The sequence below is a fragment of the Giraffa tippelskirchi genome, chromosome 3, assembly GCF_054371585.1.
Source record: "Giraffa tippelskirchi isolate mGirTip1 chromosome 3, T2T-mGirTip1v1.2.pri, whole genome shotgun sequence".
NCBI classification, from domain to species: Eukaryota; Metazoa; Chordata; class Mammalia; order Artiodactyla; family Giraffidae; genus Giraffa; species Giraffa tippelskirchi.
The window spans coordinates 38496428-38507386 of NC_137277.1; the positions used below are offsets into that span (position 1 = coordinate 38496428).

The 10959-nt window shown below is 57.6% G+C and overlaps 1 protein-coding gene across 17 annotated transcripts in view; it reads left to right on the forward strand.

The window, feature by feature from the left end:
* Positions 1 to 10238, forward strand: part of ATP2A3 (ATPase sarcoplasmic/endoplasmic reticulum Ca2+ transporting 3) — a 34241-nt gene extending 24003 nt beyond the window's left edge. For 6 of the 17 annotated variants that reach the window (XM_081579895.1, XM_081579887.1, XM_081579893.1 and 3 more), the window contains 5 exons: positions 29 to 114; positions 4487 to 4620; positions 5068 to 5185; positions 5728 to 5845; positions 8822 to 10238. In XM_081579895.1, coding sequence (XP_081436021.1) covers positions 29 to 114; positions 4487 to 4620; positions 5068 to 5185; positions 5728 to 5845; positions 8822 to 8841 — 476 coding nt within the window. In that variant the 3' untranslated portion in view covers positions 8842 to 10238. Of the gene's footprint in view, positions 1 to 28; positions 115 to 4486; positions 4621 to 5067; positions 5186 to 5727; positions 5846 to 6102; positions 6194 to 8821 lie in introns of all 17 variants that reach the window. The other 11 variants (XM_081579899.1, XM_081579888.1, XM_081579894.1 and 8 more) reach the window with 3 other exon arrangements.
* The last annotated feature ends 721 nt before the right edge of the window (positions 10239 to 10959 follow it).

Here is a 10959-nt window from a genome sequence, read left to right on the forward strand (position 1 = left end):
AGCCAGTTTCTTTCTGCCCTCCCTACAGTGTACGTTGGCCTGGCCACAGTGGCTGCTGCCACCTGGTGGTTCCTATACGATGCCGAGGGACCGCAGGTCACCTTCTACCAACTGGTAAGCAAGGGATGGCCAGGAAGCCCACTGGGGTCATCTGAGAGGTAGAACTCACAGCCCATGTTGTTGTCGGAGTTCTAGGAGAGAGGGAATCCAGAATGCCACGGGTGGCCAGTGGCTGTCCCTCCCCACCCCTGCACACCTGTAAACACCCACCACTTAAGGAAACAAGCTCAGAAGCCGCCAGAAGCCTAGAGACACCAGCACAGCCCACAAGCCAGAGAAGATGCTGCTCCCTCCCCCTGTCATTCAGTTAAGGGGGCCTCAGGGCTTCACTGCCTGGAAGCCTTACCTTTATTGGGAAACTTCCCAAACACTGAGGGCTCAGTGATAGGAACACCTAAATGGTGGAACTTTTGGCAGAAGATCAGACTAAAGTGCTCAGTGGTGGAGGGAAGGAATATGCCAGGCTTTTATAGCCAACCTGTCTCTTGGGGAAAGGACCCATTGACCTCTTGAAGTCCCCTGGCTGGCAGGTGCACACCACAGTCCTGGCTTAGTTCAGCCTAGCTCTAGAAGCAAGCAAGGAGACGCCACCTCCACCCTGACTTCAACTGCTGTCTGTCCATCTGTCCCTCTCTCCGAGCAGCCAAGGTATCTCCTTTGCTTGAAAGAACCTTCGCAGCAATTCTGGCCAGGACAGTTGTGAGTTTCTGATTTAAAGGGGAGAGCTGCCTGGATGTAGACTTTCCTTCCTCTGGTGTGTCTGCCTTTCTATTTTCCTGTAGACAGAAGAGTTCAAGAGAGGGACCCCGACTTCCTGCCCCCGTCTTGGGCGTGTCAGGGAAACACAGTCTTCCCCACCCCCTGGGGCAGTGTGAGAGCTCTTTCTGGGGTTCACAGCTAGGTGGAGGCAGCTGGGGATGCTTTCTTTCTCCCAATCCCTCAAGCACATGGGGCTCCCCTCCTGGCAGCAGTGCAGAGCCTGGGCCCAGACCCCATCCCAAAGGCTGGTGGCCCCCAGCCCTCGGCAGATGGGTCAGACATCTGCTCCTGCAGCTCCTGTGGGGGTGTCAGGTGGAGAGTGGGGGTGTGCTGACCATACTGCTACAGCCTTCCTCCTGTCCCATCTCTATCACCATCCTTTGTGCTATGAACCCCAAATCTCCAGGGACCTCCCCCCATATCAACCTTCTGAGCCCAGTTCCATACAGCGAGCTGCATACCTCCTATGGGGTATCCCATGGTCCCAGTGCACTCACCAAGTCCAAAGTTAAAATCAGTTGCCTTTCTGCAAACAATTCCCTCTTCTTCCATCTGCATCTCAGTCCCACCTCCTCCCTGGTCACCCCAGCCAGGCCCCTGGAGTCCTGCTAGACACACATCCCATACCCACCACCAGTCAGTCCTCAGTGCCCCTGGGGCCACCTTCCCAACTGTCCTCAGGTCATTCCATTTCTCATTTATCCACTTGGTCAAGAAGCAGCTGTTAGGCACTGACTGTGCCAGGCACAAATTGCTAGAGCAATGGCGGTGACTGAGCTGGCAGAGTATCTGCAGAGAGTGTCCCGTCTGGCGGAGGAGAGAGCCAGGGAAATGGGCAGTCACGTTTTACCGTGAGCAATGCTTCCGCAGAGAAAAGGCAGGAGGCTGTGGAACTCGGAGGTGGTCAAGAGTTAAACCTAAGGTAGAATTCTCAGCTTCAGGTGTTGGAATTTCAGGAGAGGTGCCCTGAGTCCCACTAGCATTCCTGGAGGAATGCTGAGTAGAGGCAGGAGACTAGATCCTGGATCCCGGCTGCCCAGGTTCCCACCCTGGTTGTATCACACACGAGCTGTGTAATTTGGAACAGGCTACTTAACCTCTCTGTTCATTTCTCTACCCATATAAAATGGGTAACAGACCCTGCCTCATAAGGCTATGCAGACAATTACCCGAGTCAGTATGTATAAAGTGCCTAAACCAACACCTGGCATGTGGTAAGAGCTATGTAAATGTTAATGAAACCCAGAAGGAGGTTCACAGGTGAAGGCGAATGGGAAATATCAGGGAGGCCAAGGGAAGGAGTAGGGAAAACAGTAGCTTCACCCAAAGAAACAGGCCTCCCACACCTCCAGCGGAGGGGTGCTCACAATGAAACTGTGAGGCAGAAGTTCCAGCCCCTGAGCACCTTCTAATGAACAATGCAGGAGGCCACACCGCGGTCCATGATCCAGGCACAATGCAGGTGCTCACTGTTGAAACCCAGAAGGTCGGAACTGGGCAGGGTGGCTGTGATGGGGCTTCGTTGGTGTGCGTGGGCTTTCTCCAGTTGCAGTGAGCAGGGGTTACTCTTCATTGCAATGCATGGGCTTCTCATTGCCTTGGCTTCTCTTTTTGTGGAGCATAGGCTCTAGGGCGCGTGGAATTCAGTTGTTCAGGACTTAGTTGCTCTGTGGCAGTTGGAATCTTCGGGCCAGGGATCGAACCTGTGTCCCCCACATCGGCAGGTGGATTCTTACCCACTGTGCCAGCAGGGAAGTCCCAGGATGTTTATCTATTGAAACACCTCCCTGTGATCCTATTCTCATTGTCTTCCCTGGGCACGGGCATAGGGATGCAAGCTCACATGTGCCCAAATGGGAGGTGTGTGCATGGCATTTGCGTGTGCACATATGAGGAAGGTCCTTACCATTAAGATCTGGAGGTGAGGCCTGACGGTGGTGACACAGCCCGAAAGAACATTTGTCCTCTTGGTCAGTTGGGTGGTTTCAAAGTTTAGGACATTTTCTCTGCCCTGTGATCAGTACCAAATAAAACTGTGCACTTGTCCCAAATACTGGAGCTCGTTTTTTTTGGAGAAATTCCCTCTGTTGATTTAAATAAGACTCTCCGTCTCTTTGTCAAGAGAGAAGAATTCTAGCCAAGCCATGGTCTTTTATCATTTTGCATCATGCATGAGAGAGTAGAGGACCAGCAGTCCCTTCGGGCTGACAGAGTCACTCTACCTGCGTTTATGCCGTGTGGGGAATGAGGGATGGGTTTCCTGGGCAGGAGCTCAGGCCACCGATCGTTTTACAGATTTCTCTTTGAGGCTTATTTTCGCAGCACGTGGCCCCCATTTGCAAACTTTAATCTTAAAAGGATCACTGTTTCAGAGGAGATTCCAGGGGCCAGATGTTGGAGAACAGAGCTGTGTAATGGTTGAAAGGTTCACGTGAATCCCTGTGGTGCGGAAGAGAACCAGACAGAAGTTCTCATGAGTGGCGTCAGTTTAGCATCTTGTTACAGCAGCTTCTGAGAGCAAGGTCCATGGGCAGGAAGAAAACTCCCCTGGGGCCCCAGGGGCAAGTGCCACCTCCCTTATCGAGTCCTGAGAGCTCCTTGTTCATTGTGGAGAAGCTGTGTAGCAGGCCTGCACCTGACCATGCATGTGTTAGGCCTTGTCATGAGCGAAGGGCAGGTCTGGTAAAGCTCAATTTCAGTGGCAGAAATGAAGAGAGGTGTGAATGGAATCTTATTTAATAATTATGACTAGGGCCCCAGTAGCCTCATCTTTTGGGCTTCCAAGGTGGCACTCGTGGTCAAGAACCTGCCTGCCAATACAGGAGACATGAGACTTGTGTTTGATCCCTGGGTCAGGAAGATACCCTGGAGGAGAGCATGGCAACCCACTCCAGTATCCTTGCCTGGAGAATCCCATGGACAGAGGAGCCTGGCTCCTACAGTCCATAGGGTTGCATTGCAAAGAGTTGGACATGACTGAAATGACTTAGCATGCATGCTCATAGCCTCATCTTCTACCAGCCAAAGGTGGATTCTATTCAAGTATAATTTTGTTGATCGATTTTTATATGCGTTTACTTATTTGGTGTTAGTCACTCAGTCGTGTCTGAATCTTTGCGACCCCATGGACTGTAGCCCGCCATGCTCCTCTGTCCATGGGATTTTCCAGGCAAGGATACTAGAGTAGGTTGCCATTTCCTTCTCCAGGGGACCTTCCCAACCCAGGAATTGAACCCAGGTCTCCTACATTGCAGGCAGATTCTTTACTCTCTGAACCACAAGGGAAGCCCAACTTATTTGGTGGCTTCAGTTAATCACTGGCTCCCCCAACCCCTGCACCTCTGATACTCAGGCCCTCACCCCCTGAGTCCAGGGCCCCCTGCCGTCCTCCCCAGCCTAATACCAGCTGCTTTCCCCTTTTCTCACCACAACCCCACCCCAGAACATCTTACCCTTCTCCCTGGCACAGTGTAGCTCCTCTGTCCCCATCTTGGGTGAGCCAGCACCCCTTCCTGGGCCCTCTCCACAGCAGCACTGGCTGTACTGTGTCCTCAAATGTGAGCTGAGGGTGAGGAGGGGAAGTGAGGCTTCCCTCTTCCCATGCCCTGGTCTTGCCCCTGACCACTCTTCTTTCTGCCTGCACCCCATCTCACCTGGGTGCCACCAGAGGAACTTCCTGAAGTGCTCCAAGGACAACCCGCTCTTTGCCGGCATTGACTGCGAGGTCTTTGAGTCACGCTTCCCCACGACCATGGCCTTGTCTGTGCTGGTGACCATTGAGATGTGCAATGCCCTGAACAGGTGGGCTAGCGGAGCAGCCTGGAGCGGGGGCTGGGGGCGGGGGCTGAGGGTCAGTAGGGGCCCAGGATTGGGGTTGGAGGTGTCCAGAATTACGGTCTGAGGGTCAGAAGGGTCCAGAGGAAGGTTCTGAGAGCCGATGGGGGCTAGAATTGGGGTCCAGGGGATCAAGGGAGACATGGTTGATGTCTGAGGAAATAGAAGGGCCAGGATTAGGTCTGAGGGTCAGAGAAAAGGGGGTCCGAGCCCCAGGTTGGCCCCTGGGGGCTGAGTGGGCAATAGCCACACACCTCGCCTGGCTGCATTCCCAGAAGCACTCCGGATCTTAAAGGACAACCCTGAAAGTCAGACCAGCTCCTCCCTGCACCTCACTTGGGGGATGGGTGGGGGACCAGAGTGGGGCCCGCCCACATCCTGGCCTGAGGTGAGTGCCCCATGTGCCCTCAACAGCGTCTCGGAGAACCAGTCACTGCTGCGGATGCCGCCCTGGCTGAACCCCTGGCTGCTGGCGGCCGTGGCCATGTCCATGGCCCTGCACTTCCTCATTCTGCTTGTGCCACCCCTGCCTGTGAGTCGCTGCCCAGCCCTGCTCCCCTCCTCCTGGCTGCTGGGGTCACAGGGCCCTAATTCTCCTCTGAGGCTGGGCCTTTCCGGGGCCTCTTTGTGATGGAAACTGCCTGGGGGCTGTGATGGGGGAGAGGTCTGATGGTGCTCGGTGACCACACGGAGCTGGACCCTGGCCAGCCAGATGTGTCCCCCACTGCAGGACATCCCCCCCAGACTTGGGGAACAGAACAGGTGGGGGAGGGGAGAAAAAATAGAGAAAGATAAAGAGGTCCCCCAAGGCTGGGGCGGGAGGAAAGGTTATGCCCTTTCCTGGTGCAGAATCCCTCCCACTTCCCATCGGGACAGAAGGACTTGGTCCTGCGGGTGAGGGCAGGGGAGGGCACCTGGGGCAGAGGAGACCGAGTGGACACAGATCTGGAGGCAAGACGGGGGGCACATCTTAGACGTGCTCGTGAAGAGTCCACTGTAGCCGGGGGTGTGTGAAGCAGTGGATCTGGGGGACTCTGAGCGCTCCTTCCTTTAACCAAGATGCCCCCATCCCAGCTCATCTTCCAAGTGACCCCACTGAATGGGCGCCAGTGGGTGGCGGTGCTCCAGATATCTCTGCCTGTCATCCTGCTCGACGAGGCTCTGAAGTACCTGTCCCGGAAGCACATGGATGGTGAGTGGAGGCCCCAGACCCCCCACCACCACCGGCTCGCCTCCAGCCCGCCTCCCCACCTGCCTCCGCCCCCAGTCTGCAGTGGGTGTCAGCAGGGTCTTGCGCTGCAGGAGCCAGGGCCCTGGGCTCAGTGAGCGGCCGATGGGAGCACCGCTCAGGGCCGGGCCGCCTCGCTTTCCTCGCTTGCTACCAGCCTTGCCCAGCCCCACCTACTGTGCCCTCCTCTGGGTCTTCCCCTCTGACTTCTCGGAGCCAAGCCTGTCGCAGTGCAGGCACTCTCAGGACGGCCTCCCAGACATGGACTGGGCAGCCGCTGACTGCCTCCTCTGGGACCCCAGACCACACCGGGTCGGCCTCTTTGGTGTCACCTTGTGGGTGGGTGAAAGGGGCATTTTCTGAGTTCCCACCTCTGGGTCTGTCTTACCTCGGGCACGGAGGACAGAAGGGCAGGGTGGGGGGCGATGTGTGGAGGGGTGAGCTGGGGCATGCTGTCCGCCTCTGCCTGCCTCTGCCAGGGGCTCAGGGAGGCGGGATCGTTTTCGCTCTCTGAACTGCCCAGAGAGGGAGGAAGCAGGGGTGAGAAACTCCCTCTTCCTGGGACTTTGAGCCAAGGCCTTGGGTCTGTGGCCAGGCTGCTGGCTCACAATAGGCCCAGAGATGACCGAGACCTCCGCTGGAGCAGCTGGGTCCTTAAGGGCCACCTCTGGCAGGAATGTATCCCAAGCCCAAGGGAGGATGCCTGGGGTGGGGGTGGGGGCTATAAATAGATCACGTGTCTGGCATTCCACAGGGGCCAAGGCAATCAATCAGCCCCCATCTCCCATGCTGGCCAGCCCTCTTGGGCACTGCAAATATTTTATCATATTAAAAAGGCCAAAACAAGTCGGCCTCCACTCTCTGGAGAAGCTGGCCCACCCCAAGTCTGTCCACAGGGTGACCAGACACATGGTCAGGGGATAAAGGGGGCTCAGCCAAAGGGGGAAGTGGAGCTGGGTGGGAGAGGGAGCCAAAACAAGGCTCCAGCCCATGGGTGCGGGGAGGGGAGCCGGACCCGGTATTGTGCCTGCTGCAGGGTTCTTTCTGGCCCGCCCTCTGGATGCTCGAGAATCCCATGGACCGAGGGGCCTGGTGGGCTATAGTCCATAGGGTCGCAAAGAGTTGGACATGACTGAAGTGACTGAGCATGCTGGACGCTCCGGGGGAGGTGAAGGGGAAGCTGGCTCCGTCATCTGAAACTCTATCTTCGGGACTCCCAACTCTGGCTGGAGCACGGAGTGGGGGGCGGGGGGGTCCATCCAGAAGGCTTGACCTTGGCCACACTCGCTCACCTCCACAGTCAGGCCTCCTGGGGGTGTGGGCAGCTCAGACAACTTCATGTCTTCAAGAGCTTTCTTTGGCCAAGAGGTTCCACACATTTTCTCGAGAAAACTCCCAAGTGAGGATATTTCTCAGCCAAGGGGAGAAGCCTCTGTTTCCGGCACTGTTCCAGCGTGCTGGATGACGGAGGATTCTCCCCGGGTCAGGGAGGGGAGCAGGCTCCTAGCACTCCTAGCAGGACGGGACAGGGGCTGGATGACGGAGGATTCTCCCCGGGTCAGGGAGGGGAGCAGGCTCCTAGCACTCCTAGCAGGACGGGACAGGGGAGGGAGCAGTCCCTGCCAGGCTGGGGCTGGGGTGATTTCTAGAAGAGGTGGGGTTTGAGCAAAGGTTTGAAAGGACAGATTGAATTTGGAGCTAGGCTCATATGGCTTGGCCTCTTTAGTGGGGTTGGGGCTCAGAGTGCAGGGTACAGGGGTGAGGCCAGAGTGGAGCAGGGGCCTCGGATACCAAGGTTAGGACCCTGGACATTGTCCTCAGGGAAGTGGAAGCCACAGAAGGGTGGAGGCATAGGAGGAACTGGGATGACCACAGAGGGCAGATGGGGGGCGAGGCTAGAGGTTGGGAGGCTGCTGGGGCCTGTAGAGCTGATCTGGGAGGGGAGACACTGAAGCCCAGGGTGAGCTGGTCCCAGGCAATGCCTCCACCTCCACCAGTAACCTGAGATGTTGACTGTGGTCCCAGTGAGGCTTGGCTTGTGAGTGTGATGCTTGGCTGTCAGGAGTGGCGTGGGGCCTGCAGGATAGACACACACACAGGCTGGGCATCTGTGCCCACATCAGAGAGATAGGGTGGAGTATGCCTGCTGGCAGCCCAGACAGCTCTGCCTCATGCGGCCACAGTCCCTCGGGCCTCCTAAAGGCATCCAGGGCGGGGGTGAGACAGGAGACCCTGTTATGTTCCCAAGCCAGGCTGGCGGCCTTTTAGGGAAGTTTTGCAGAGGACTGATGCTTGTGACTTCCCCACGATTTACGAGGAATGTGTTCTGCAGAAGCCTGTGGGTGCTGGGTCAGCCCTGGGGGGTTGCGGGGTGTCCTCTTGCCCCCACTCCTGGCTCTGCCCAGGTGTGGCTGAGCAGCTGTCAGGCGGAGGCCGGTGGGCCTCGCTGAGGGGGCGGGAGGCCTGGAGAGATTGAGTGTGGACCGATCTGGGAGGGTTCAAGATGCGAGGTGGGCCTGGGGTTTATTCTGATGGCAGTTAGGGAGCCATGGAAGGGAGTGGTGGGCTGAGTCTGTAGCATGATGCTAAGGGCAGGAGGGTGTTGCTGAGAGGCCTTGAGGCAGCAGAGGATGAGAGATGGGTGAGGCGTCAGGGTGGCCTTGGTTCCCGGACCTCATCCTGGTGGGTGGTGGTTCACCAAACTGGAAACCAAGAGGAGAAGGTGCATCAGATGCTCTGGGGGTGTTGATGGAATACGTGGGGTGAAGGAAGCCCCGGGGATGTCCAGAGGGATGTAGCAGGGCTGGGGGCTGACCGAGAGATGTTGTGGGAGAGTGGGGCTCTACCTGGAGAAGAGGAGGCCAGAGGGGGCCCGAAGGAGCCAGCCTGGATATGTGCTCCCATATGTACGTCTTCACACGCGCTTGGGTTTTCTTCCAGAAGACAAGGGCCAGAAGTGAGTACGGGGAGCAGAGTGGAGTCTCCAGCGTGTACCTCAGAGTGACGATGCCCAAGCGTTCACCTCCGCCCCTCCCCCCCCGCCGCCAACCCACCTGCACACTCACCTGCTTGCTCACTGGGCTCACCGCCAGGCCTGGCCTGGGGTCTCCGTCCCCACTCCTGCCTGCCTGGGGGCTCTGTGATTCAGGTCTCTGGGCTCTAGTCCAGGATCTGCAGCCTGCGAGGGGCCTGCCCAGAGGCTGGAGCTGGCCCAGAGCCCTCCTCCCCGGATCCGTAAGCACGCACAGCACGCTCACGCTCCAAGCGCTTCCCCTGCTTGGAAGCGGGGCATGCCCTTAGCGACCTGCGGGCATGTCTGCACTGATGGAGTTCTGGGAACCACTCTGATCTCTCTCTTAGTGAGTGCCTGATCTGGGGCCTGCTTGGCCCAAGGGTGAAGAGGGGACATCTGGGCCCAGCCATGCACAGCGAGGACGGACAGCCCCCTGCATTCCGCTCTGCTTCCTCGGAATCAACTCACGAGGGCTTGAGCCTGTTTCTGTTTATCCATGCAGGGAGTTGGAGACTCACAGAGAGGGACACAGGAGTGGGTGTGGGGGGCTGAGCAGGGATCCCCCTTTCCTGAGAAATGGCCAGCCTGCCTGCCTCAGCTCCAGACTCAGGGTTCTCTGTTCCAAGCAAACGAAACACGCCATCTCTGCGTTGCCTGCCCTACCAAGCAGAGGATGGAGTTGCCTTCTGTGTTCCTGCCGCCTGAGACCTGAGACCTCCTTGGGATCACTGACACTGTGTGCTGCCACCCAGCCCAGGGCTCAGCCATCTCCAAGTCTGCATAGCCGGGTGATCCCAGGTCCCCTGGACTCTTGGCCTTAGTCTTTGCCCCTGCTCCCCACACACCCATGAGCCAAAAGGGTGTCTGTCACTAAGAATGGCTAATTATCAAGGGCACGTTCTCTCCCTCCGTCCTTGCTGGAGGGACCCATGTGCACCTGGATCACCTCCATGGAGGGAAGAGAGCGTTCGAGGGACACACATGTTTCTCTCCACTCATCTTTTGCCCCTACGGCGAAGATTAGCTCGGCACAGGAGAAGCAGTGAGCAATGACTGCATCCTCGCCCCTCCTTGAGAGTGTACAGAGTGATTATTTTATATGTAAATCGAGACCCACTTCCTGTCCTGGTCCCCAGAATCAAAAGCCCCCTCTGCCTGCCTTGCGGACAAATGGGTTCAACGTTCAGCGGCCCCTCCCCCTACCCTTCCACCCTACCTTCTCTTGAAAGCGAGAGAATCCAGAGTCTGCTTGTCTTTGTAGGGGGGGAGGCCGGGGTGGGGGGGGCCTGTACCCACCTGCTGACCTGCAGTCTGGTAGAGAAATAAAGGTCAGGTGTATGGGGCCGTGAGGGTCATCAGTGTGTTTCCTGGGGAGCGGTCCCCCCTGCTCCCTCCATGCTTCCCTTGGGGGCTCCCACCCCCTGTGCCCCCTCCCCCAGGATCCGTGAGCAAGATCTGGGGCTCCCGTGCCCCCAGCCAGAGATCCCCTCGGCAGACAAGGAGCAGGGGAGACCCTGACTTTTGGAGCCAAGTCTCTGGCATGACTGCCTTCTCAGGTGCACAGCACTTGACAGTTATGCACGTGATCAAAGGCCTTTACACATGATTCATGGGGAAACGAGGCCAGGAGGGGTCCATGGGAAGCAGGACTGGCCCTGGAGCCTGAATATCAGGGGTCCCTTATTCCCCACAGAGGGGACCCCAGCCCTGGCAGTTCCACGCATCCTACCTCTCCCCCGGGTACTGTCCATCTCTGGTCCTTACCAGCCCCGCTCAAATGCATCCCCCCAAGACTTCCTGAGGCTCACACTGTCCAGGGGCCTCAGGAGGCTGCTTGCCATGAACTCCTGACTCGCCCAGACGGCCCTGCCCTCCGGGACCAGGGGCTCTGGGAAGGGAAGAGCCAGGGTCCCCTGCCTCCCTCGTTTTCTCCTTTGAAGGGAGGACTCACTGCCCTGGGGAGGGGACTCAGGCCCTGCCCACAAGGCCAGAGGTGGGACCAGCTCCATAACCAGTGGGCCTCAGTGCAGAGTGAAAATGTGGAGCCCCTTGTTCAAAGATTAGG